The sequence below is a fragment of the Pleurodeles waltl genome, chromosome 8 (genome assembly GCF_031143425.1).
Source record: "Pleurodeles waltl isolate 20211129_DDA chromosome 8, aPleWal1.hap1.20221129, whole genome shotgun sequence".
NCBI classification, from domain to species: domain Eukaryota; kingdom Metazoa; phylum Chordata; class Amphibia; order Caudata; family Salamandridae; genus Pleurodeles; species Pleurodeles waltl.
Genome location: NC_090447.1, coordinates 885219474 through 885247144, shown reverse-complemented (window position 1 = coordinate 885247144; position 27671 = coordinate 885219474). Strand labels below are relative to the sequence as shown.

The window sequence follows — 27671 nt, the reverse complement described above, 5'->3', positions numbered from 1 at the left end:
CTAGAATGGAGAGAAGGGGGTGCCCCGGTTCCGGTCTGCTTGCAGGTAAGTACCCGCGTCTTCGGAGGGCAGACCAGGGGGGTTTTGTAGGGCACCGGGGGGGACACAAGCCCACACAGAAATTTCACCCTCAGCGGCGCGGGGGCGGCCGGGTGCAGTGTAGAAACAAGCGTCGGGTTCGCAATGTTAGTCTATGAGAGATCTCGGGATCTCTTCAGCGCTGCAGGCAGGCAAGGGGGGGGTTCCTCGGGGAAACCTCCACTTGATCAAGGGAGAGGGACTCCTGGGGGTCACTCCTCCAGTGAAAGTCCGGTCCTTCAGGTCCTGGGGGCTGCGGGTGCAGGGTCTCTCCCAGGTGTCGGGACTTAGGATTCAAAGAGTCGCGGTCAGGGGAAGCCTCGGGATTCCCTCTGCAGGCGGCGCTGTGGGGGCTCAGGGGGGACAGGTTTTTGTACTCACAGTCTTAGAGTAGTCCTGGGGTCCCTCCTGAGGTGTTGGATCGCCACCAGCCGAGTCGGGGTCGCCGGGTGCAGTGTTGCAAGTCTCACGCTTCTTGCGGGGAGCTTGCAGGGTTCTTTAAAGCTGCTGGAAACAAAGTTGCAGCTTTTCTTGGAGCAGGTCCGCTGTCCTCGGGAGTTTCTTGTCTTTTCGAAGCAGGGGCAGTCCTCAGAGGATGTCGAGGTCGCTGGTCCCTTTGGAAGGCGTCGCTGGAGCAGGATCTTTGGAAGGCAGGAGACAGGCCGGTGAGTTTCTGGAGCCAAGGCAGTTGTCGTCTTCTGGTCTTCCTCTGCAGGGGTTTTCAGCTAGGCAGTCCTTCTTCTTGTAGTTGCAGGAATCTAATCTTCTAGGGTTCAGGGTAGCCCTTAAATACTAAATTTAAGGGCGTGTTTAGGTCTGGGGGGTTAGTAGCCAATGGCTACTAGCCCTGAGGGTGGGTACACCCTCTTTGTGCCTCCTCCCAAGGGGAGGGGGTCACAATCCTAACCCTATTGGGGGAATCCTCCATCTGCAAGATGGAGGATTTCTAAAAGTTAGAGTCACTTCAGCTCAGGACACCTTAGGGGCTGTCCTGACTGGCCAGTGACTCCTCCTTGTTTTTCTCATTATTTTCTCCGGCCTTGCCGCCAAAAGTGGGGCCTGGCCGGAGGGGGCGGGCAACTCCACTAGCTGGAGTGTCCTGCTGGGTTGGCACAAAGGAGGTGAGCCTTTGAGGCTCACCGCCAGGTGTGACAATTCCTGCCTGGGGGAGGTGTTAGCATCTCCACCCAGTGCAGGCTTTGTTACTGGCCTCAGAGTGACAAAGGCACTCCCCCCATGGGGCCAGCAACATGTCTCGGTTTGTGGCAGGCTGCTAAAACTAGTCAGCCTACACAGATAGTCGGTTAAGTTTCAGGGGGCACCTCTAAGGTGCCCTCTGGGGTGTATTTTACAATAAAATGTACACTGGCATCAGTGTGCATTTATTGTGCTGAGAAGTTTGATACCAAACTTCCCAGTTTTCAGTGTAGCCATTATGGTGCTGTGGAGTTCGTGTTTGACAAACTCCCAGACCATATACTCTTATGGCTACCCTGCACTTACAATGTCTAAGGTTTTGTTTAGACACTGTAGGGGTACCATGCTCATGCACTGGTACCCTCACCTATGGTATAGTGCACCCTGCCTTAGGGCTGTAAGGCCTGCTAGAGGGGTGTCTTACCTATACTGCATAGGCAGTGAGAGGCTGGCATGGCACCCTGAGGGGAGTGCCATGTCGACTTACTCGTTTTGTCCTCACTAGCACACACAAGCTGGCAAGCAGTGTGTCTGTGCTGAGTGAGAGGTCTCCAGGGTGGCATAAGACATGCTGCAGCCCTTAGAGACCTTCCTTGGCATCAGGGCCCTTGGTACTAGAAGTACAAGTTACAAGGGACTTATCTGGATGCCAGGGTCTGCCAATTGTGGATACAAAAGTACAGGTTAGGGAAAGAACACTGGTGCTGGGGCCTGGTTAGCAGGCCTCAGCACACTTTCAATTGTAAACATAGCATCAGCAAAGGCAAAAAGTCAGGGGGCAACCATGCCAAGGAGGCATTTCCTTACAACATGCCTCCCAGTATAGTAATAAGTGCTAAGATAAGAGTATGGACGCTAGTAATAAGTAAATAGTAAGCCACTATCTGTAAGAACAATGAAATGGTCGTAGGAAGCTAATAAAGAGTGGTGATGGGATTCAAAACAGAGGCAAACAAAACAAACAAGGCATGCTAAGGCAAGTCTTAAAAAATTAAACAGACCGCCAAGGCGCCCAGGGGCAACAATATACCTAGACCACAACACCACCCCCACACCAAACCAGATCACTTTTCACATCCCCCGGGTTGAGCAGCATCACCTCCGATCAATGGTTCCTCCAAATTGTGGAACACAGTGAGTCCCTACCCTTCCTGTAACATCCACTGAATATGCCACCACACCACAATAACTCCTGGAGACCAAATTGTCCATACTCTGAGGTGAAGTCCAAATACATTTTGGCCAAAATAGCCATAGAGGGGATGTCTGCATCACAGATCGGGAATGGCTGTCACTCCCATTATTTCCTGATACTTTTTCCTTCAGAAGAGCACCTTCATAATGCTCAGTCAGGCTCAAGTTCTGTCTGCCTGGGTTCCAGGAGACCGGATGGTGGTGTTGAATCTGCAGGATGCCTGTTTCCACATACCCGTCCTGCAACCACACAGGCGTTATCTGCCGTTTCGGATAGGCCAAGATCACTTTCAGTTCTCTGGGCTCCATTTTGGTCTTACCTGTGCCCCTCAGGTATTTACAGATGTGGTGGTGGTCGCACCACATCTGCAGGCGTTTGGAGTGCCAGTCTTTTTCAATGCCTTGACAATTGGTTGCTGAAGGCGGGCTTCCCTCAAACAGTTGTCAACCATCTCCAGACAACAACCAACTTGTTTACATGACTGGACTTTTCCATCAGTGTGCTGAAGTCACCCCTGAAACTATTTACAATAGTTCCCTTTCATTGGAGCCATCCTGGATACGGTGCTCTTCAGAGCCTACCCTTCGCTTCACCTAGTCAAGGACATTTGGGCTATGTACCCTATGTTTCAACCTTTGACCTGGGTCTCAGTGAGTGCAGTTTTGAGTCTTCTGGGCCTCCTGCATTCTGCTTGTGGACCACACCAGGGGGCAAAGCTGACTCTACACTGCTATTTGAAGGTTCAGTGTGCTCAGTGGGATTCCATCCAGGTGTCAGAGGAGATTGGGAATGACCTGCAGTGATGGCTGCTTGACTGAAGTTGGACCGACCGCAGACCCTTCTCCCTATCCCACCAAGAACTAACGGTTGTGACAGATTCATTCTTGCTCGGTTGGGGAGGACATGTGGGAAAGGTCAAGATCAGAGGACTGGTCTTCTGGCAGAGACCCATCTCTTTCTCAACTTGTTGCAGTAGCAGGCAATTCACTTTTCGCTGGAAGCCTTTGTACCAGTTCCCAAAGGGCTGAGGTTGTTTAAAACTTGCAGTAGCTTACAGGGGAAAGACTACATAAACTGTATGATAAATGTATTTTCAGTGATGGCACTTTTCTGAACAAGCTGAAATTTTGGATTAATGTTTAATTAACACCAGAGCCGGTACACAATTCACATGATTGAGTGTGGCTACAGGAACCACACACTATCGAATTTGGAAATACTCATTTAATTCTTAGTTGCCGAATACAAAATTTGCAATTTTTGCCACACAGAAGCCTATGGTTTATTTCAACACATGTAGGAACTAGCAGCACGTGTACTTAAAGTTGTGGGTTTTTCATTTTTAATTTTACCTGTGTTTTTCGTTTAAGGTCAATTATTTAAATGTGTAGTTCCATCGAGTAGCCAAGAAAATTTTATTCTACTCATTTTAGGGATGGTGCTCACTAAATGCAAATGTTCCTTTCCACAAATTTGTAAATGACCTAAGGGGTCTTTCCAGGTTTCAATACAAATGTAAGTCTGTTCAGATTAAGGACAAAGTATATTTATTTCATACCATTTATACATTTAATTCAACAGAGACTCACTTTGTCTGCGATTACAGAACAATACAGCTAGGCCTTTAAAAAAAGGGTCCTTAATTATGAGCAGCTCTAGAATCCTTGTAAGTGGAACCATTATCATTTTGCTGTGCCCTTTAATTCTTAAATCATTTCCCTTCCCGTGGCAATTCATTCATCTGAGAAAGACAGAGTTCCTCCGGTGTGGTACGTTTGACGTGAAATGCCGCAAACCCGCAACTCACAGCGCCGGCGCTAACCAAGTCGAGGGCAGTCGGACCTGCAGCTGCTCTCTAGCGGCCTCAGTAGCCTGGATTGTTCAACCGCTGGGCTTAAAGGTTTTGCCCCTGACTTCTCCCTCTAGTTTAGGGTATGGCCCTGAGCACCCGGATTGTGGTTCAGAGCGGGCTGGGCGAGCCAAGCTCGTTGGACTAGACGGCAATGGTGGATGGCAGGCAAGGCTCTCAGGCAGCAGTCTTCTCTGTCTGGAGCAGAAGCAGCTGGTATTAGACTGGTGCGGCTTGCTTTTACAGAGGGGCCGCATCCTGCTCTCCAAGCTGCTTGCCTTAGTGTATGTGCATCGTGTAAGTTTTTCTACAGGGGTTTAATTTACACCGTCCGTTCAAAAGTGGGCAAAATCAAGCACTAACTTGCCTGGTTGTCTGTGCTTGTTTCTGCACAATAGTCGTCAAAACAACTATACATTCTGACAAGACAAGGGCGACCCGGCAACTACGAGACGCAATTGGAGACGTCCCAACACGCCCAAATCATCCACAAATAATAGTGGCACAACTGAGTTCACGACACCGGCAACAGGCATCTTGAAACAGGATTTGGGGATCTAACTTTTACCTCCAATGACAGCAGCCCCCCTCCAAATAATCAGGTTACCTCTTGAAATAAATTTGCCTTTTTAAAAGCTCCAGGGGATGCACTGCTCCCACATAATAGAGATACACATGGACTTCAAACACCCACACAGCCTCAATGGTCCAGTATGTTTAACTCACGGTCAGCAGGCAATTGTAACAGAAATTAAGCGGAAGGCCTAGTTTTCGTGGGGAGATTTGGGTGAAAAAAAACTTGGAGGTAAAGGAAAAGAGGCTCACACAGCCTACGGCGTCAAGGAATAAGGACAACCTCCTTCCGATGATCAGCTAACTTCATCCCTGAACAAGCATGAAAATGGTGAGCCCATAATAGAGAAAACCCCTTGTCTTATAGCCCAGTCGACGATTAAAAACACAGCAGCCCAAGCTCGGACTTGAACCAGATCCCCTTTATTGGAACTGCTAGAAGAGAATTTTCCTTTATTTCATGCTGGCTGAGATTATGGTATCAGTGGGCCAAAGGAGGCTTTCGACTAGCTCACGGCTATCAGCAAGCTCTGACATCTCCCTTCACAGCAGCAGATCAAATATACCCCAAAGCTCTAAAGTACCTGGGACGTTTTGCTCCACGCATTCTAACCCATTGTAAATGCTCTAAGATACTAATTGAGTAAGCTAGATCTGCTGGTGGCTCTCCTTAGTAACATGGGGGCTTAAGGCACAGCTTTCGACTAAAAAATGGGAGCTTTAAAGCCATTGATTCAGCGTGCAGCACAACAGTTTTCATCTAGAGCTCTGGCCCAATACTTGAAAAGCTGGCAAGTTTTTCTACACTTAAAATTTGGTACTATCCGATATAAAAATGCAGTTGAAATCTGATCCCTTAACTGCAAAAAATAGTGCTTCCTGTAAAAATGTAAAGAGTTCAAAGCATGATAATTGTTCCTTTAGTGGCCTGTGGGTCTCAAGTCAACAAACAAACTACTGCACCTGGTCTTGGGCAAGATTCGATTGACAAACACCATACTAAATCAATTCCACTGGCATATTACGACTCTCTACTGGGTAATCCAGTCTCAAGCCTCGAACTATTAAATGATCATGCTGAAGGTAATATGCATCTGATGAAAATGCACTGCAAGAGTCTTAGAAAAACTCATAATAAGCAAACTGCCGAAGACCCTTCAATGATGCAGATTAAACAAGTTTATTCTATCTTCAGACCGCCCACTAAACGTAAAGAAATCGATAATGATCTGGAAGAAGAAGAGGGGGTGTCCAGAGGTACTAACATCAATAAAGAAGCAAAGGTTAATGAAGAAGTAATCTCTAAATGATAATCTAATGATGGGTTCTACAGCCGTAGGAAGGCATCAGTCTTCGAAAAGCCTTGTTTGTGATGGGAGTACAAGAGAGGGAACTTGTCCAGCAAACTATCCAGTAACAAATGAAGGTAACGAGGCAGATACCCAGCCTGTTCATCTAGCTCCATCAGAGCAAGTAACATTCCCTGCGATCGCAACATGGACTACAAATTGAACTTGACCATTCAGTAAAGAATGCCATGCACCTAGCCAGCAACCAAACTATCCAACATTGGGTCCCTTCTTGATTACCAACTGCGAAGTGAGATTATCTCCGCAGGCAAATACAGAGCAGCAATCGTTGCTTTGCAGCTTGTAAAGCAAACAACATTGAGACGGGCCTCCTATGATAAAATATTTTGTAGCCTCACTTTTATACCAAAATATAAATCGAATGGACATTATGACAAAATCAACAGCAATACAATGCTTCGCATGGTGCAGGATATTCCATCTTTAAGGCATATTAAATCATCTGACATTGACTCAGGATGTGATTCCCCTCTGCTCCACTGTCGCCCGCAGCAAAGTTGGGCAAAGACGACGCTAACCAGAGCAGAAACAATGACTGAGGGGGTGTGAGCTATGGGGGTGACAGACAGGCACCCATTGAACACAGGAGGAGCTCTGGAAACAGAAGAAATATGGAGAGCGGCCTGCGGCATAGGCCATGCCGAAAGCAGTCAATGGAGCTCCTGCCGCTGAAGCTAGAGACAAAGGTGCATAGTCTGGTGGAGGAGCATGCTGCCCACCGCTTTCATATGCAGCGCTCTAAATAGTAACCCCCCAGTCCTCACTTAGGTAGTATTGTGTCAAAGGCTATAAGTGACCCAAGTAACACCGAGGCTCGTGACTATTCTATCAAGTGTTTACTACTTTCAAGGCGGTGGAGCTTTTGGCTTTAACCCTTTCACCACTTGCTTTTAATAGAGTTATCAGTTTAATGGGGAAAAATATTTCATTCCTTGATGACAAAGCAGTGTTGTCTAAGAGAGACCTCATCCCTGGATGGTAGTAGGTTCATATGGCCTCCTAAAGCCGCAACAATACTTAGGGGATCCATTTAGGCTACAATCAAAGCTTAAATTGGTGCCCTTGTGGATGGGGGAGTTTCAAACCCATTTCAATTCACCTGTCCAGAGGCAATCCTCTAATGGGATAACATGTTGGGTCTGTAATTATTCTTAGGAGGACATTTGCCATGTTGTCTGCGTTTGTCCTGTTTAATGACTGAACAGAAAGGGTTACTGAGACAGCATTTTATTATGAACAGCATATGTATGTGCCGGTAGGAGATTATAACCTGCCTCCAAAGAGAAGATGCGATGTTCATTGGGAAATTTCTTAAGGTTATACAAATCGCAGAGTCAAAATTAGCAAAGATAGCATTATAAAGGAGCCCTTGATTTGGCAATGTCTGTCAATTGATCAATTGATTAGTTGTCATGTACTTACCAGCAGGAAACTCAGTGTCTATGGACAGGTAGTGGACTCTCTTGGCAATGTAACTATTACCTATACTCTAGTTGTACAAGTTTATTATCGAATCATTGTATAACAGACATGAGGAGTTGAAATTAATTCCAAAGCAAGAAGTACATTTATCCAGAAAATCAGCACTTTTAAAGTTACCGCTGCTTGAATTTATGATACTAAAGCACTTTGCACAGTAGGTATTTTTATGTTATTGATGACACCTTTTTCCACTACAGCAATGCATGACTGATGGAATTCGTCTGGTAATCATGCTTGTAAAACAATTTTGACTGACGATTTTATAGAGTAAACGTTTATGTATGAGTTTTCAGGCCTGTGTTTTTAAAGAAGGATGTTTGTAAAAACATATGTACAACACGCCAGATTTTATTTAATGCTTCATATACTGTGATTTTAACGACTCTTCAGTTTTACTTATCAAATACCTATGTTTGTAGCTGTTTATATGTTTTCTTTTTCTTTTTAGGTGAAAGATGAGCTTTAAAATGTAGAATTCAATCTTTTAAAATTCCTGGAGCGCTGAGGATTTCTGTTATTGTCAGCATATTGTAAGCACTGTTCAATACGCCGGAAACAATAAATGTACAGTGTATTAAACCCATCCTGCATTTGTCAAAATATAACCTAACTCGTCCCAAATGGATAAATCATTTTTCAGTCTTGCGCTTTCATCAAACATGTATTTAAAATAATATGCTTGAGATACACTGATTTAAAATCAGTATTTTTATACGACCCCTTTCCTTATTAAATCTATGCAGTAAAACACACCTGTAAATAGTATAATCAGTAAAAAAGAATCTAGTGAAAATGTTTTTAACACAAGAAACTACTGTCACGTGGACACACGTCATCAATGTATTATGAACGAAACAGTAATGCACGAGTATTGATCAACAATGCACACATACATTTTCATTGAATGATCAACATGTATATGTGATCATTAGCTGTCAACATGGGCTGCCATTGAAGTCATTGTTAAGGTGATGGTGTTCACTCCCACTACTCTACTTAGTCTATAGTGTAGTAAAACCCAGGATGTAAATAAAACAGTTGAGGTGCATGCTGAAATATATGGAGATGCAAGTTTTACAGTTCATTCATGTAATTCATGTACTTATTCATGCAATTCACGTTTGCCTCAGCACTCTGCACTTTTCAAGGCTGTAAAATGCCAATGTTAGAAAAATGGAGCAAAAGTTCAATGTACTGATAATAAAAACAAATTGAAATGAGTTGGAGTGTTAATTTAGTATAATGGTGCAGTGATGTACTATGCGCTATGTTAGCTACATTTACAGAATTGGTAAATGTGTATGTGTGTTTGTTTGGAAGAAATTCTGTACATTACAAGAAGAACTGTTAGTTGGAGCAGAAAACCAGGATAATTTGGAGGACTCCCTAGGCTTCCCTTCTACGTTGCAAAGATTTTGGATTCTCTTGTGATTACTAATCACACATACTATATTTGAGTATAGGATAATCTAGTTTATGACTATAGACAATTGAAGAATATAAGCAAAAAGAGAAAGATTGAGAAATATATTCAGTCAAAAAGACATCCATCTACCTCAGTTCAGTTGTATTAATAGGAACACATTGATGCCAGATGTCCAATGGATAATGTATGGTGTGAGGGTGTAAGGTTTAAGGTAAGGAATTCTAGAAAGGTTTTAATAGCATTAAACAACATTCAGGTGTGTCATTGCTCCCTTGGGATAATCAGCTGTATTTATAACTATAGCTCCCCCCTTGTCGATTTTCTGTGGATTAATAACATTTTATTCTTTAAACTTTGAGTTTGGAAGGCTTTTATATGTGGTAGGTTTAAGGCAGTTTTGGTAGAATTTAAAATCATATTCTTTTTGTTCTAAATGTCGGTCTTTTTTGGTTCAAAAAAATGAAAAATGCAACCCCATCCTGTTTTATTGGGTATGAAACTAATAATTTGAGACCCCAAGCAGTGGTTGCATGTGTTGTGATTATCTTGACATAGGTTTTAGATACTTAAATCAATATCTCATTACTAAAAAGGAAAAACAGAATATATTACAGAAAGATTTGGCTGTACTTTTCCTAACCTAGTATTAGATGACTTTCAAGGAATGTTTTTAAAATGTGTTTTGAAAAGTACATATTAAAAATATAAATATTGGTTTGGACAATATCTTGTATTATGTTTGGATGCGACGACAAGTGTTTGCATAGAATTTTATTTTATTTGTGCTATGTTTGTCATTAACAAGATTCATAACAAACGATCTAGAAAGGAAATGTATTGATGTTGTTCAATCATGTTGTTTCTACCTTGAGTGGGTGGTGACTTCAGTTGCATAGCCTGCTCTTTCATTTTGTACCTACTCATTTTGCCTGCTTCATTTGTTTTAGCTGTCTGGTTGTAAAAGACCCATTTTCAGGTGACCAAAAACTTACTGTGGGTGAAAAGCCCACCTATTGCTACCATTGAATAGCTGTAATGTCATTCTCATGTGCTTGCTTATTAGCATCCCCAAATGATGATGGGAAGATGCAAATGCGTAGTCCAAGATGTATGCGATCTGAATTGAAGTATTTTTTAAGTATGATGACCATCAGCTCTTCATTTTTTGTAATGAGGTGAGCTTGATTTTAGGCCTTCCACAGATTGGTTAGATAGGTTTTGATTTTATGGCCAGACTTTGCAAGGTCAACTAACTTTATAATTTGCATATTGTGATTCACAATTGCCATTGCAGATCCCAAAGCAAACACTTTGAAAAGCTTGCAAGTCGCATGGGAAACATAGGAGATAAAGGGATGCCTCCCTTGTAAGTTGTAATGGTATACAGAAATGTTTTTCAGCTGTGTTTGCAGTAGCAAAGCATGGAATGCTAATGCTGGCCGAGGGCTTATAGTAACCTTTGGCAGGAGGAAAATCAATTTGCTAGTGCAATTGACTCTGTACATTGCACAAAAGTACATTGTGATTCACAATTGCCATTACAAATCCTAAAGCAACATTTTGGAAACATTTCAAGTCGCCAGGGAAAGGCAGGAGATCAGGTGATGCCCCCTGTAAATTGCAATGGTTTTCAGAAACGTTTTTCAGCAGTTTTTGCAGTAGTAAAGAATGGAAAGGCGAACGTTGTCCGAGCGCTTATGGTATCTATTTGCATAAAGGAAAACACTTTGCTAGTGCAACTGACTCTGTACTTTGCACAAAAGTACATTGTGATTCACAATTGCCATTACAAGTCCAAAAGCAAACATTTTAGAGACCTTGAAAGTCGCCAGGAAAACGCAGTAGGACAAGGGATGTCCCCACCCTTCCTGTAAGATGCAATAGTATTCAGAAACGTTTTTCAACAGTTTTTGCAGTAGCAAAGCATGGAATGGCTAATGATGGCCGAGCTCTTATGATAATCATTTGCAGCATGTTAGCTGTCAAATCTTGATAGCATACACTTGGAAGGTGCCAGCAAATGTGTCCTGGACCACTGGCTGTACTTTCTGATCTGCTTTCAAAATGAGCCACAGTTTGCGGCATTGTAATCAGTCCCTTTAACGAAGGGGCATTGTGGTTGCAGAGTTAGAGATCTGCTGTCTCATGCCTGCCTTCATCCCAGGATTCACTACTTTTCGTGAGGTGTCAGTCTGATATCTGTCTCAATATTAATGAGGAGACTCTTAGCGTAAATTAAAGCAGAGTTGATCCCAACACAGTGCAAAAATGTCGATGTGAAGAACCTGATTTGTGCAGGAGGCATTTAATGCATTGAAAATGGCATTACCGTTAACTTGCTCTGCTGTCTGAACTTGTGAGGTCTAGTGATCTGAAATAGTACTAAAAGTTACATTGAAAGGTGCTGCAGATTACTGAGACCATCAAATAAAGGGCATGGTAGGTCGTTGCTAATGTTCATCCTCTGCTCCAGCTGATATCATGTGGTGCTCACTCAGTTGCGAGATACAAATTGCACTACATTTAGCTTTTGTTCTAGTCAAGAAAATACAAAAACGTGCAGTGACTAAAATGACAGTACAGTATTCTGATATCAATTTGAAATAAGTGTTGAAGTTCAGTAAGCAGCACTTTTTTGGGTACATAATTTCTATGTGAGATGGGTGCTGAGCTTCTCAGTGTTCAATGATGCAATTTATAAAGTGGTAAGAAATGATGACATATTAATTTATCTAAACGTATATCAAGATAGTCATATTCTTTACGTTTTATGTATTAAGTGAAACTAATGGCAATAACTATAATTCAAAAGCTTTGCAACACATGTGGAAAAAATCCAGCATAGCCTTTCTACAAACCCTTCATTTTTCACCATAAGTTTCTGTTCGAGATCTTTTAAAATATAGTATTTCTTCCAGATATGTAAACAAAAATGGCACATAGCCTACTCTGATCCAGTGGAACTTAAAATGTTTCAATTATTTGCAACATTTACTAGATTTCATTAGATAATACTGAACTTTAAAAATATATTTTTACTATAATTATAATATGCATAACAGCCATAAGGACGTGGCCTTTGGGTCAGTAAAAACATGAGGAAAAACACTAGCAATAGCATTTACTTGTTTCCTAATAAGTTATTCTTTTCTCTGTTAAAAGAGATGGAATGTCTTTACAGGTTTCCAAGACCAAACAGTATACTGTATTGCCCACACATTAAACAAGTTAATCCAGACTAAAATGTTATACCCAGTCTGTGGTAATGTTAATAGAGATATGCTTTTATGTGTGTTTTACATTGTTAGTATGTTCTACCTTTTTCTCCCACTCCCCCCTTTCTTGTTCGTATTTTCCTATAGAGTGTTATGGGTTGAATGTCAGAAGTGTGAAGGGACAGTTACTGGAGGGTAGGACGTGTGGGAAGCTGTGGCTGGAGTTTCTTCTGCCTGTTTAATAAATCTTAACTTTGGAAACCTTCCATCGCCTTCCTATGTTAATGGAGTCTTGGCTGCTTCACTGTACATGGGTTTTTCTACACTGGTGACAACTGAAAGTTCCATCTGTGCACCAGAAGACACTTCAACATGGTGGTGATTGTATTTCAGCGCTCTGGAAGCATTATCTCAGATACTGTGCTTTACGTTCCCCAAATTGAAATTTTCAGACTACTGGAACCTTTAGGGGAACCGCTTTACTCCTCCTTACAAGAATGCTTCTTCTGAAGTCAGTGTTAACATTGTGCTATTGTGAGTGCTATATTCCTGCATGTTTGACTCAATATGATTGCCACATCTTTCAGTGTCCTACAGTTGCTTGGAGTATTACAGGATTGGAGTCTCAGTCATTCCCCTATTTTTAATTACTTATATTTTGGCTTGGCAACCTCTGTAGCATAATTGACTTTCATGTAAAGCTTTGTGTGCACTCTAAGTATCATGTGCATATCATCGAAAACCTTGCACGCTCTCTGCCTCGTGCTCGAGTTCTCTTCGGAGCCAGTTTTTCAGCACACATCACGGATTGCCCCTGCTGTCCATTGCAACCTGCCTATCCTTGTGCTCACAGGAATATCCTGTAAACTGCGCCTTTTCGCTTACTGAGATTTCATCACTTACCTCAGGATCCCCATTGCTCAGCACCTCTCCTGGTCTTCAGAGTGCTCAGGCTTCCTTACGTTCCTTTCACTTCGGGCTCATGGCAGGATACATCAAAATAGTTGAAGGACTCATCCTGCACAGTTAACATGGTGAAAAGATTATGAAGCCACCTTGTCTATTTACCTAAAAAACTTTTTTGGGTCTCCTCTACATATCAAATTGTTGCATTGGTATTAACCCATTTAATCCACAGGAGGATTTTGGATTCCATGTTTGGGTATCTGTGTTGTATTTCATTTTTTTTTTTTCCTCTTCTTCCCTTGTTCCATTGGCTTTTCTCTTTCTTTTCCTCCAATCTACTGTTATCTTTATTTTCTCTGTGGTGCTCTTTTTCTCTTATTTCTCTTAATTTCTTCCCTTTGTTTCTAGAATCTAGCCTGGAGAATCTATTCTAGGCTGGGCAAACTGTAAAAAAGTTTTTGTAAACTATTTAAAAGTGTGTGAACCTAATTTGTCCCCAGAGGAAAAATAAAATCTATGTTTATGCATTGTCTGGGAGCTGATGGTCAGGAGATCTTGGAAAACCTACCAGATTTAGAATCGGATGGTGATGATTTATTACCCAAAGTGGTGGTTATATGACACCAATTTGATTTTAGAAAGAGGAAACAAAAAGAAAATGAGTCGGTGGAGGACTTTGTCAGGGCTCTCAGAACGTTAGCTTTCTTGTGTAATTTTGGTACCAACACTGAGGAAAGAATTCTGGCTCAATTCATGCTCGAATATAACATTGATAAAGCACATGAAGAATTATGGAGTAAGAATGATCCCAGTCTTTTCAAAGTTTTGACCATTGCCAAACAAATCAGACGTTCGCTGTTATGTTTGCATAATTTACAGATGATGCTTCTTTGGTTCAAGCCACATCATCTGGTCACAGGAAACCCCAGAATGCTTTTAAGGATAAAAATGCTTGTTTTAGTTTTGGAAGTCCCAATCATGCGGCGAATTACAAAGACTGTCCTGCTGTTAAAATAACATGTAGGGTGTGTGGTAAGAAAGGCCACTTTGCCAAATGCTGCAAATCTGCTGTGATTAAAGATGAGGTGAATGAAGTGGTGGATGATGAAACAGAACTCATCTTACAAATAGTGAATGATGTCAGATATGTGTCACGGATACTGTGCGAGCATGCCACAGACGTAGTTGGACTAAATGGAATTAAAGTTCCCATTATGATGGATTCAAGGGCACGTCTTTCCTTAGATTCTAATGAAAATAACACAAAGTTTCTCAAGGGAAGAGTTCAGTGGAAGGATCCAGATGTGACACCTTATAGTTATGATGGGAAACCTTTTGAGTTAGTAGGGTATTTTGATGCTGACTTGGAATTCAGAGGGATTAAGGCACCTGGAAAGATGTATGTTCCATTTAATGGAGAGAGCATTTTAAGTTGCTGCACCCACCAAAAACATCTAGATATCATTATGGATCCTCATGCTACCCCGGAGGTACAAGTGTGAAAAGTTCAAGAATACACAGAACAGTTGCTTCATGAGTTCCCTTTTGTGTTTGATGATAAAGTGGGGTGTGAGTGAATATGTGTACCGTGTTGCATTGAAGTATTCCTTTGAGTCTGCATGAGGCAGTGGAAATGGAACTCAAGAGCCTCAAGAAAGAGAATAGCATAGAACCGGTTTAAGTGTCTCAGTGTATAGCACCTATAGTTTTGGCCACCAAAGCTTCTGGAGACATAAGATTGTGTGTAGATCTCAGGTATCTGAACACAGAGGTGGTGTTGGAAAAGTTCCCCTTGCCAAATGTTTTAGGAATGATGACCATAAAAAATAAAGGTATTTTACTACTGTAGATTTAACATCTGCCTACCATCAAATTTGACTGAGTTAAAAATACTAAATATTTGATGGCATTCATCAGTCCTTTTGATGTTTTCAGATTAAATTGGATGCCCTTTGGCCTCTGTCCATTGGTGTCTGTTTTCCAAAGACTCATGTCAAATCTGTTTAAGGGCATGTTGGGAGTAAAGTTCTTTCAAGACAATGTGCTGATTTTCAGTGAGAATTTGCAAGATCATCTTAAAAAGGTATTGGATGTTCAAAAATCTTTGTGAAAGGGGGATGACACCTGAAATCAACAAATGTAGGTTTTGCTAGCCAGAGATTACATATTTTGGACATGTGGTGTCTGGTGAAGGGGTCAAACACAGAGATTATCTAATTAAGACTATAGTGGATTTTTCATCACCAACCAAAAAAGAGGAGGTGCAATCTTTTCTTGGCACGTGTTAATATTATTCGAGGTTTGTCCCTAAGTATGGCAGTCACATACTAGCTAGATACAATCTTCTGAAGAAAGTGGAACAGTTTATATGGTCTGAGACTTGTCAAAGGGATTTTTAAAAAGTTAAATCTGAATTTTCTTCAGCACAAACATTGAAAGGGTTCATAAAAGGGCAATCTTGTGTGATAGTGACGGATACCAGTGAAAAGGGTCTGGCAGCAGTACTCAAACAGAAACAGGAAGGTGGAGAGGAGGTCACCATTGCATTTGCTTCTGATCATTGAGGGGGCAGAACAGCGCTATTCCACTATCAAGAAAGACGCCCTAGTGGCATACTGGGTGGTACATCAGTTCCAACAATTTGTATGGGAAGTCACATTCAATGTGCACATGGACCGCAAGCCGCTACAGGATGTTTTTGGAAAGAAGGGTTTGGATAATATTTCATCCTAGATTTGAAAGTGGCTTGTTGCTTTACCAGATACTCAACTTGAAGTAAGTTACATACCTGGGACAAATAACAAAATGGCTGAATGCATGTCTAGATTGGTAGTTGATCCTACAGATGATGAGGAAGATGATCAGTGGGTGTCGTGGAAAGAAAATGAACTAAAGGTCTGTATTGTGACACTAAGGAGTGTCCCTGAAAAGGAGTGGTTGGATGAATTAGAAAAAGTTTGTCTTTATTCTAGTATGTCAACATATAGTCCTTCATTATGAGTTTGACGGGTGGAAAATGCCGCCTGCCAAACTCCCACGTGCAGGAGACCGCCAGAGCGGTCTTCTTCTCCCTGCCCGTATTACGTGTTTCCAGCAGGTGTAAACAGAGTTTCTACCCGCTGGCCCCGCGGAAAACAGCCCCCAACGTTGACGCCAGTTCGTAATCGAGCTGGTGGCAATGTTACAGTTTGTCAGGTGCAGCAGCATCTGTTGCGCTTTTTACTGTCTAAGCAGACAGTGAAAAGGGTGACGGGCGGTAAATGGGGGCCCTTGCTCTGCCCATGCCAAGTGCATGGGCATTGCAGGGGCCCCCGGCAACCCTTCACTGCCAACTTTTACATGGCAGTGCAAGCGCCATATAAAAGCCAGCACAGAGGGGACTCGTAATCCACACAGATTAAGACCGCCGGCAACAACAGGCTGTTGGCTGACTGCCACCGTGAGTCTGGCGGTCTTACGACCGCCAGACTCGTAATTAGGGCCATAATGTCAGGAGAAAGTAACTGGAAGAAGGATGATAAGTTTGATGGATTTTCAGGAGTGTTTTATGATTTGTCTGTCCATGAAAACATAGTATTAAGAGGGAGCAGATTTGTTCCAACTTCAGGAGTTAAAGATCATCTCATGTGTTTGGCCCATGAAGGACATCAGGGGATAAGCAAAACCAAAAAAAGACATAGAAGTGATTATAGGTGGCCTGGGATGGGTATCTTGATAGAATGTTTGGTGAGAGAGCTTGTTGAGTGCAGGATGTCAGATAAAACAATGAAGACTAGGACAGCAACTGTGATTTGTGGAGCAATACCTGTGATGTTTAGTAGGAGATAAGACTGGACTTCCTTGGGTCCACCACTTTAGGGACATCCAGCAAGTCCTTGTTCTCATGAATATGTTGTCAAGGTGGCCCGAGGTTTGCGTCAGAGAAGGGATAAATACTCATGCTGTCAGAAAATTTCATTTGGAGTTCTCAAGAGAAGGCAATCCTAAGTTTATTCTTACAGATAACCGAGTCCAATTTACATCAAGGAAGATGATAGACTTTCTGGACAGTTGAGGAATTGGTCACAAGAAATGTGCCCTTTATCGTCCCGAAATGAATGGAATTCAATCGGACATTTAAAGAAAACTTTCAAATTGCAAAGAGTGATGGTAGTAATTGGGTTCAGGCTTAAATAAAAAAAATAAAAAAGAGTGGAAGAGTACCGATTTACTCTTCGTTCCACTTCCTGATTGAGTCCCTTTGTGGTGTTCAAGAAATGCCATCCTCATACGAAGGTGTGTCCTACTTGGAAAGGGAAAAACAATGAGGATTCAGTGTGTGTAACTCAACCCAGGTACTGTATCTGTTTTTTGTTGACTCTTGTTGCTTTGGATAGTTGGTAAGAGGAATGGGAATGAAAACTGCTTGGGGGATGTAAAAGATTTTTTTCATAGAAAACAATATTTCTGATATTTATGTCTACCTGCGGATGCCACACTTGTTGAATCTCTTCCAGGCACCAAACTGGATCCACCAGGTGGCATCACAGCTCAGCCACAACCCTTTTATTCTCCCTGGTATGATGTTACAGCGTTGTACATGATGAACAGTGTGTTGACATCACTTTCTTTTTTCTGCACCCATCAATGCTGATCTGGAGCTGCTCTCCTCTGTGTTTCCATCAAAACATGTCTTGCAATTGTTGGCAGTATGTCTCTCCCCAAGATCTCAGGGTTTGAACACCGTCATTCCTGCCACAAACAGGTGTCCATCTCAGTACCCCACAACATCTCTCTCTGGTGCTTTGGACCCATAAACAACCCAGAATTGAGTGAGAAGTGCAGCCTCATGCATGCTATAGCCATCAAAGAGCTAGCTCATCATGGTACAAGCCTGTATCACAAGCTGAAGACGGCACTGCTCCAGGTTCTGCTCCAAATCTCACTCGCATCTCCACTTCCTCAGGTAGATCTTTGAACTGGATGCGTCCAAAGTCACGTCATCCTGCAAGAAGCCCCACGAGGAATTCTTCAGCTTCACAATATAGCCCCTGCTTGAGAGGAAGACATTTTAATCACTATTTCTGTGGCTTCTGTGTCATCCTTATAGTCTATATTGGTAGGGAAGCAACTAGCATTAGCCTAGACTCCAACACCAGCTCTGATCCTTAGCGCGCTGCTGCTTTTCAGGAATTTCCAGCACCAGTTGCTCATCCCACTGGGGTTTCAGTTTTCACACAGACTACGGTGGCCATCTTCCATTACATTTCCATTCCCTCTGGTGCTCCTGTGGGGCTGAAGGACCCTTTGGGAAGTCTAACCTGGCTTCCATTGGCTCTTCAGGTGCTGGTTAACTCTGGTTTTGCCGCCTCCTTACACCATTCTGGCATGGGCAGAGCCTCTTCTGCTACCAGTGGCCTTGTTCCAATAAAGGCATCATGCTGAATCTGTTCACTATGAGTCTGGTGCAGACTTCAGATCTGTTACGGAAAATGATGACCCTGATGTTTTGAGATAGAGCTATTCCAACCCAGACTGTCCTCACTTTTTTGGGGGATTCTTGAAACTTGCTGGCCCCCCACGCTCTGTGGTACATGTAAGCACTTCAGTGGTACTTCACTTTTAACTGGAATCAACACTAAGAAGTCATGACAGATATCTGTGTGGGTTGTTGGTTGAAGGATGTGGGGGTTGACCACTGTTCAAGCAACAGCCTCAGACCCTGTCCGGGTTAACCACAAAAGTCATTAAATTAATGTGTGCTTAACCCTGGATAGCTTAGCGCAAAAAGTAGTCAGGCTTAACTTACAGGCAATGAGTAAAGTATTTATGCAGCACACCAACAGTAGTAAAGTGAAAACACAAGACAAAAAAAATCCTAAAACAATGTAGAAAAATCGAGTATACTCTAATAAATTATCTGACACCAATAGGACAAAAATTCAATCGGTCCAACTGGACTTATGAACTTTTAAAGTTTTTGGGAAAAAACTAGCGCCTAAAAGATCAACACGCCAACTGTGGCTATCTAGTTGCATGAAATCAGGTCAAAGATGAAAAATATGGACAACCACAATGGAGCGAGCGTCAAATACAAAAAGTAGAAAGGGCCTGGTCGGCGCTTGCATTCAGACTTGGAAGAAATTTTGAAGAAAAAGTTATGAGAAGGTAGAGTTTAGCAGGGCCAGTCTGCAAGCGGTGTCCAAGGAGGGACTACCATCATTGGGGAGCCACAGGATGAAGTTGCGGTAACAATTTTTATGTTCAGACTTAGTTACTACAGCAGGACGAGGCTGAAGACTCCAGCCAATGAGAATTCCAGGAGGCCAGAGGCTGGATACCCCTTTGACTAAAGACCGCTAAACAGGATTTGCTGCTGCGGAGAAGAACATAGCAGGACTTGCCGCAAAATCAGGCCAACCGCCAATGCACCTTGGGTGGATGACTAGCAGACTTCCCTCGGCTCTCAGAGCAGTTTTTAGCCAAACATTTTCTAAGTCTCAAGTTTTAGAGTTTGGCTGTCTGGGTATCATTAACACCACAACCAGCGGCTAAGACTGGAGGGGCAAAACTTGGGGTTTCAGGACTGAAACTGGGTCTAGGTGTGGGTTCAAGATGATGGGAGCCTGTTATGTCCTTGTGGCTCCCAAGTGATGAAGCGGAGCTCAAGCAACATGACAGGCCTCTGAGGGTTCAAGGAAGGCTCTAGGCAGCAAAGCAGTCTTTCCAGTTGCTGCAAAGTAGTCTTGTGGTTTACACAGCAGCACGCAGTCCTCTGAGAGACCTTTCCCAGGTCCAGAAAGTGAAATGAAGTGTGTGTCTGAGAGGAGAAGTTTCTAGAGAATTTCTTTTAAGTACTTGAAGTTTCCGGACTCACCTACCCTGGCTGCAAGCTGGCGGAATGCACAGTGCAGGGGGTAATAAGTATTTTGTGTGAAGGCATAGAACAGTCTACTTGCAAGTGGTGCCATGCTCAGCTCTTGGCAATGGCGGGGTTATATTGCCAACTTCAAGTGGCAGATTAAAAACACATTCAGGTTGCACAGTAAGTGCTGCAGGCCCACTTGATTTACTGATCCTGGGTATATGGTATACCACTCTATAACGGACTTCTAAGTAAATTAGATTATGCCAATCAGGTGTAACAATTTTACCATTTGTAGGGGAGTGAGCAGAAGCACTTTAGTACTGGTTAGCAGTGGTAAAGTCCATTCTAAGGCCAACAAAAACAAATGTAGCAAAAAGTGTGGGATAAAGGCAAACAATTTGAATCTCCACCAGAGATGGTGCAAGTCCTGAGGTATTGGATGCCAATAGAACGCATTGTGGTAAGCTCTTTGGCTGGCTGCCGCCATGGTGGTGGCCAATGGCTCCTCCCTTGGCTAGGCTAATCATTTTGATGGCCATTTGTGTTACAACAACATGCATTCCTACTCTTCATCTATGGTCAGTCATTTCAGATCTTGATGGACAACACAACCCCAATGTGGAACACTAAGAAGGGTGGTGGTGGTGCAGTCTCAACCCTCGTGGGTCTGGAGACCTTGATATGGTCTTGGGCATAGTCTCACTGTGTGGCTGTTTCGGTGTAATCTGGCAGGCTCCCTGAATATGTGGGCAAACATCTCAGTCAATGTCCTCTTGCTGATCACATCTGTCATCTCCATTTAGAGGTGGTTTAGTCTAGTCTCTCTCTAGGGCATCACGCTTGTGGGGCTGTTTGTGACATACAAAGACACTCACTGCCATCTGTTCTGCACTTGCTACTTTCCACTGAAAGGAGCCATGGAAGACATGTTCCACCTAAGGAGGGACTTGAGCTCCACTACCTATCCCTTTGATTCTCCAGGTTCTGAGGAAACTGCAATAGGATCATGTGTAGGAAGGTAGCTTCTTTCTAGCCTTCTTGCCACTTTTGACCTGTTTGTGAGTATATGTCAGGGTGCTTTTACTGTCTCACTGGGATCCTGCTAGCCAGGACCCCAGTGCTCATAGTGTAAACCCTAGTTGTCAGTGTGTTTTATATGTCTCACTGGGACCCTGCTAGCCAGGACTCCAGTGCTCATAGTTGTGGCCTGAGTGGGTGTTCCCTGTGTAGTGCCTAACTGTGTCACTGAGGCTCTGCTAATCAGAACCTCAGTGCTTATGCTCTTTCTGCCTTTAAAATTGTCACTGCAGGCTAGTGACCATTTTCACCAATTCTAATTGGCACACTGGAACACCCTTATAATTCCCTAGTATATGGTACCCAGGTACCCTGGGTATTGGGATTCCAGGAGATCCCTATGTGTTGCAGCATTTCTTTTGCCACCCATAGGGAGCTCAGACCAATATTACACAGGACTGCCACTGCAGCTGAATGAAATAACGTCCACGTTATTTCACAGCCATTTTACACTGCACTTAAGTAACTTATAAGTCACCTATATGTCTAACCCTCACTTAGTGAAGGTTAGGTGCAAAGTTACTAAGTGGGAGGGCACCCTGGCACTAGCCAAGGTGTCCCCACATAGTTCAGGGCAATGTCCCCAGACTTTGTGAGTGCAGGACACCATTACACGTGTGCACTACATATAGGTCAATACCTATATGTAGCTTTACAATGGTAACTCCGAATATGGCCATGTAACATGTCTAAGATCATGCAATTGTCCCCCCCATACCAAATCTGGTATTGGGGTGCCAATCCCATGCATCCCCGGGGCTCCAGCATGGACCCTGGGTACTGCCAAACTAGCTCTCTGGGGTTTTCACTGCAACTACCGCTACTGCCAACCCAAAGACAGGCTTCTGCCCTCCTGGGGTCTGGGCAGCCCAGTCCCAGGAAAGCAGAACAAAGGATTTCCTCTGAGAGAGGGTGTTACACCCTCTCCCTTTGGAAATGGGTGTTAAGGGCCTGAGAGGAGTAGCCTCTCCTGGCCTCTGGGAATGCTTTGAAGGGCACAGATGGTGCCCTCCTTGCATAAACCAGTCCAAACCAGTTCATTGGTCCCCCAGCCCCTGCTCTGGTGCGAAACTGGACAAAGGAAAGGGGAGTGACCACTCCCCTGTCCATCACCACCCCAGGGGTGGTGCCCAGAGCTCCTCCAGTGTGTCTCAGACCTCTGCCATCTTGAATGCAGAGGTGTGAGGGCACAATGGAGGCCTCTGAGTGGCCAGTGCCAGCAGGTGACGTCAGAGACCCCTCCTGATAGGTGCTTACCTGACTAAGTGGCCAGTCCTCCTCTGAGGACTATTTAGGGACTCTCCTGTGGGTTTCTCGTCAGATAACGAATGCAAGAGCTCACCAGATTTCCTCTGCATCTCCCTCTTCGACTTCTGCCAAGGATCGACCACTGACTGCTCCAGGACACCTGCAAAACCTCAACAAAGTAGCAAGAAGACTACCAGCAACATTATAGCACCTAATCCTGCCGGCTTTCTCGACTGTTTCCTGGTGGTGCATGCTCTAGGGGCTGTCTGCCTTCACCCTGTGCTGGAAGCCAAGAAGAAATCTCCTGTGGGTCGACAGAATCTTCCCCCTGCTAACGCAGGCACCAAACTTCTGCTTCACCGGTCCTCTGGGTCCCCTCTCATCTTGACGAGCGTGGTCCCTGGAACACAGGAGCTGGATCTAAGTGACCCCAACAGTCCAGTGGTCCATCTGTCCAAATTCGGTGGAGGTAAGTCCTTGACTCCCCACGCCAGACAGTAATCCTGTGTACTGCGTGAACTGCAGCTGCTAGGGCTTCTGTGCACTTTTGCAAGGAATCCTTCGCGCACAGCACAGCCCAGGTCCCCAGCACTCCGTCCTGCATTGCTCAACTCGCTGAGTTGACCACCGACTTCGTGGGACCCTCCTTTGTAGTGTTGAGACGACCGCCATGCTCAGTTTTCTTGAACCAGTGTTCAAGTGCTTCTGCAGGTGCTGCCTGCTTCTGTGTGGGCTCTCTGTGTTGCTGAGTGCCCCGTATGTCTCCTCCTCCAAGGGGTGACCTCCTGGTCCTGGCCAGCACCCATTTTCTTCAACCGCAACCTTTGCAGCTAGCAAGGCTTGTTTGCGGTCTTTCTGCGTGGAAATAACTATGCCTCCTCGAGCACGGCGTGGGACATCTTCTGTGCAAAGGAGAAGTTCCTGGCATCTTCCGTTGTTGCAGAATCTTCAGCTTCTTCCACCCAGAGGCAGCCATTTAACACCTTCATCTGGGATTTTGTGGGCTCCTGCCCCCCCTGGACACTTTCGTTACTCTTGGACTTTGTCCCCTTCCTTAGTAGGTCCTCAGGTCCAGGAATCCGTCTTCAGTGCTTTGCAGTCTTTTGTGGTCTTTGCAAAATCTCCTATCACGACTTTAGTGTGTTTCTGGGGAAGTAGGGTAACTTTACTCCTACTTTTCAGGGTCTTGGGGTGGGGTATCTTGGACACCCTTAGTGTTTTCTTACACTCCCAGCGACCCTCAACACACTACACTAGGCCTGGGGTCCCTAAGTGGTTCGCATTCCACTTTCTTAGTATATGGTTTGTGTTGCCCCAAGGCCTATTGCGTCCTATTGTATTCTACAGTGTTTGCACTACTTTTCTAACTGTTAACTTACTTGATTTTGGTTTGTGTGTATATTTTGGGTATTTTACTTACCTCCTAAGGGAGTATATCCTCTGAGATATTTCTGGCACATTGTCACTAAATTAAAGTACCTTTATTTTTAGTAACTCTGAGTATTGTGATATCTTATGATATAGTGCTATATGATATAAGTGGTATAGTAGGAGCTTTGCATGTCTCTTAGTTCAGCCTAACCTGCTCTGCTATAGCTACCTCTATCAGCCTAAGCTGCTAGAACACTACTAATATACTAATAAAAGATAACTGGACCTGGCACAAGGTGTAAGTACCATCAGGTACCCACTATGAGCCAGGCCAGCCTCCTACATCATGCATGTGTGATTTGGATCATGCCTTAAACTACATATAGAGCGTGCTTTTTGGATCAGCTCTGCTTTTCCCTACATCTCCCCTTCTGCGTTCACTCAGGGTGGACTTTCTCGAACTGGAAGTGACAAGTTCTGCCTCTGAAGCTCCAGAACCGCCAACTTCATGTCTGTTGATTGATCAGGGTATCTGAGTACTTTCTCTCTACATATCGAGGTGGTGGACTTCACCATGTTTAATCATTGCCCCTCAGCTCAGACTGTTTATTCTGGATGTTGGTCACACTTTGTTGGTGCACAGAGGAGGAAGTTGATCCAATCTGGGGTTATTTATGTGATGTTGTGCTTTGCGCTGTCCCTGACCCAAGCAAGGGGTTGCAGGGTTATTTATTGGCCCTTTCACCTCCCCCTTGTTTGCCATATCAGCCATTGTTGTTCAAGTATCCTTTTGCTACACATTGTTTTAAGGGGTGACCTTAATGTGGTGCTCAATTTTCTGATCAGTTCACGTTTAAAGTCCACACACACTGGTCCCTTGAGGCTGTTAACTCTGAAGTATTTTTTGATTGCTATTACCTCTGCTCGATGTGTTTGCTGGCTGCTGATTTTGTTTGTCAACTCACTTCATTTTTTACATACAAACTGTTCCTGCTGAGTAACACTTCCTTCCTTCCTAAAGTAGTCCCTCCATTTCACATTTGTCAGTCCATCACCCTGCCTCCCATCCCACCAAGGAGAAGATACACTTCCTGGATTCTTGCAAGGCTCTTAGTTTCTACATTGATAAGACCCGAAATTTTCAGTTTGATGACTAGCTGTGCTGGCTACAAGAAGGGCAAGTGTGATAAATTGGGGTAGTGGTTGAGGGTTGTGAAACCCTACTCAAGAAACAACCACAGTCCTTGTTTGGATGAGGCACAAGGTAATTTCCCAAATTAGCCTGTGCTCAACCCTCTGGTAGCTTGAGCTTGGCACAGAGCAGTCAGGCTTAACTTAGAAGCAAATGTGGGAGGTATTTATGCAACCCTTAGAACTGTAATAAAGTTAAAACATCACACAAAAAGAAGGGCCCTAAACCTAATTAGAAAAATAGTTTGTTTTAACAAGTGCAACAAGACCAAAACAACAACAATCCAATTAATATGAACTTAGATATTCAATTTGTCCGTCAGAGCAGCAGTCCGGTGAAGTGGTAGTCCTTTCAGCAGCACATGCATATTTCTCCTGGGAGACTATCCCTAAGTCCAGAAGTGAACTGAATAGTTGGTGTCTGAGGTCCAGTATTTATACCCAGTTGTGCCTTTGAAGTGGGGACAAGCTTCTAGAGGCATGCCTTTAAAGTGCCCTGGCTCTAAACTAACTACAAGGGGTATGCAGACTCTTTGTGTGGAGACAGGACACATCTAATTTAAGTGTAAGTGGGGCTGGGCCCAGCTTCTCCCTCCCCTCTTGCCGGTGATGGCCCATCCATTCATACCTAAGCTCCCCATTGTGTGTGGCCGTCAAGGAGGAATACAGAAAGATCAACTATATCCAGCCATGTGACCCAGAGACAGGATGGAGGCCCCAAATGGGTATGGCAAGAAAATGTTCCTTCACTATGAGTTAGGATTTTTCATTACAATTTCAGAGACACCAAGCATGAAACTGGTTACCTGTTTCCATTTGAAATATACACTTAGAAAATGTAATAATGTTATCCTGTGGGAGCGGTAGGCCTTGCAGTTGTGAAAAATGAATTTGAGTTTTTCACTAGCAGGACATGTAAACCTTAATCTATTGCACCCCGCTTTCTGGGTTGTCTGGGGCCAACCTAGGGGGCGACATATGTATAAAAAAGGACGTTTTGGGCCTGACGAAAGGTTTACTTTGCCAGGTCAAAATGGCAGTTTAAACTACACACAGGCTGCAATTGCTGGCCTGAGACATATTTGAAATCCTGCTTAAGTGGGTGGCACAATCAGTGCTGCAGGCCCTCTAGTAGCATGTAATTTTCAGGCCCTGGGCACAGGTACTGCCACTTTGCTAGGGACTTGCAAGTGAATTGCAATTGGGTATAAGTCAACCTACCATGTGTAAGGGGAAAGCATAAACATTTTAGCACTGGCTATCACTGGTAATGTGTGCAGAGTCCTAAGGCCATGAAAACACAAAGTTAGCAAAAATACAAGGTCTAAAGGCAAAAAGCTAAGGGGAAAGTACATCAGGGATGCCAGATCTCACAGCAGAGCAATTAGTCCGCAAATTATTTCCTGCTGAATCGCTCTTGCTGTGCCCTTGCCCAGAGGGAGCACCACAAGGGTACCTAGATCTATTCCACCAAGGTGAAGGCTGCTTTTTGGCATTGTCTTTAGATGTTCCCTTTTTGGACATTTACCAAGCTACAACATGTGCTTCCCTCTACACCTTCACCAGGTATTATTGTATTTTTACACATATATATTATTTTTGTATATTAACATGCATGTCTCTCATGCGACTCTCACTGACCTTTTGCCAGCGTCTAGGTCGCTCCCCCTGCACAGCACCACCTGTTGCTGCCCTCTGCATGCTCTGAGCCTGCCTGACTCTGTGTTCAAGGCCCTCTTCGAACCGCAGGCTCCTGCCTCCACCTCCTTCCTGGTGGCCTAGTGGTGGCCATTCTGTCTTACTCTCTGCCGCTTTTCTGCCTTTCCTAACTTTTTGTCTGCCTGTATCTTTTTTTCCACTTTTCTCTCCTTTGTCACTCCTTTTCACTCACTTTTCCCTCTTTGCCTCATTTTGACGCTTTCCTTCCACCTCTTGTCCTTGCGGCCCCGCCCCACTTATTGCTGCGTTTCCCGCACCTGGCCCGTGCCCAGCACCATTAACCCTGGCTCCCGCACCATTCTATGATACAACGCCAGCACCCTGCACGCCCTCAACAGGGAAGGCTCCGCCACATGCCACAATGCTTCTCCTAATGACACCCAAGGCCCATTCTCCTTCTGCAACTGCACTTTCACCTGCCAACGCACACCAAACCCCCCTTCCCCTAGCCCATCCGGACACCTCAGATGCATACTACCCAACACTCTCTCCCTCATCAAACAGGCAAGAGAAGTATGGATCTACTCGACTTCATCGCCCCCAACGTCGCCTTCTTCACGGAGACCTGGATAACCACCACCACAGCCCCAGACATCGCCACTGCCATACCTGACTGCTACAATATCATCCATAAAGATTGTGTCAACCAACCAGGAGGAGGTGTCCGCATCGTCCACACAAAAAACATGCTGCCTCATGACCAGCGTCGATGTCCGAACCCCCGTCACCGAACACCTACAATTTCAGATCAATCCGAATACCACCCTCTGCAGTACCCTCACCTCCTGGACCCCTGTCAGTGAAGCCCGGGCCGACCTCATCGCTCTCCATGCTATCACCTCAATGGACTACATCCTCCTTGGTAACCTCAACTTTCACCTCAACAGTTCCAGCAACCCAAACACAACATCCCTCATGGAGAACCTC

General features: G+C 44.1%; 1 protein-coding gene across 1 annotated transcript in view; it reads left to right on the top strand.

Moving 5' to 3' along the window:
• POGLUT2 (protein O-glucosyltransferase 2) overlaps positions 1 to 8964 on the top strand; it is a 204414-nt gene extending 195450 nt beyond the window's left edge. Inside the window, exon 10 of the mRNA XM_069205195.1 lies at positions 8193 to 8964. Coding sequence (XP_069061296.1) covers positions 8193 to 8210 — 18 coding nt within the window. The 3' untranslated portion in view covers positions 8211 to 8964. The remainder of the gene's footprint in view (positions 1 to 8192) is intronic.
• Positions 8965 to 27671: the final 18707 nt, after the last annotated feature.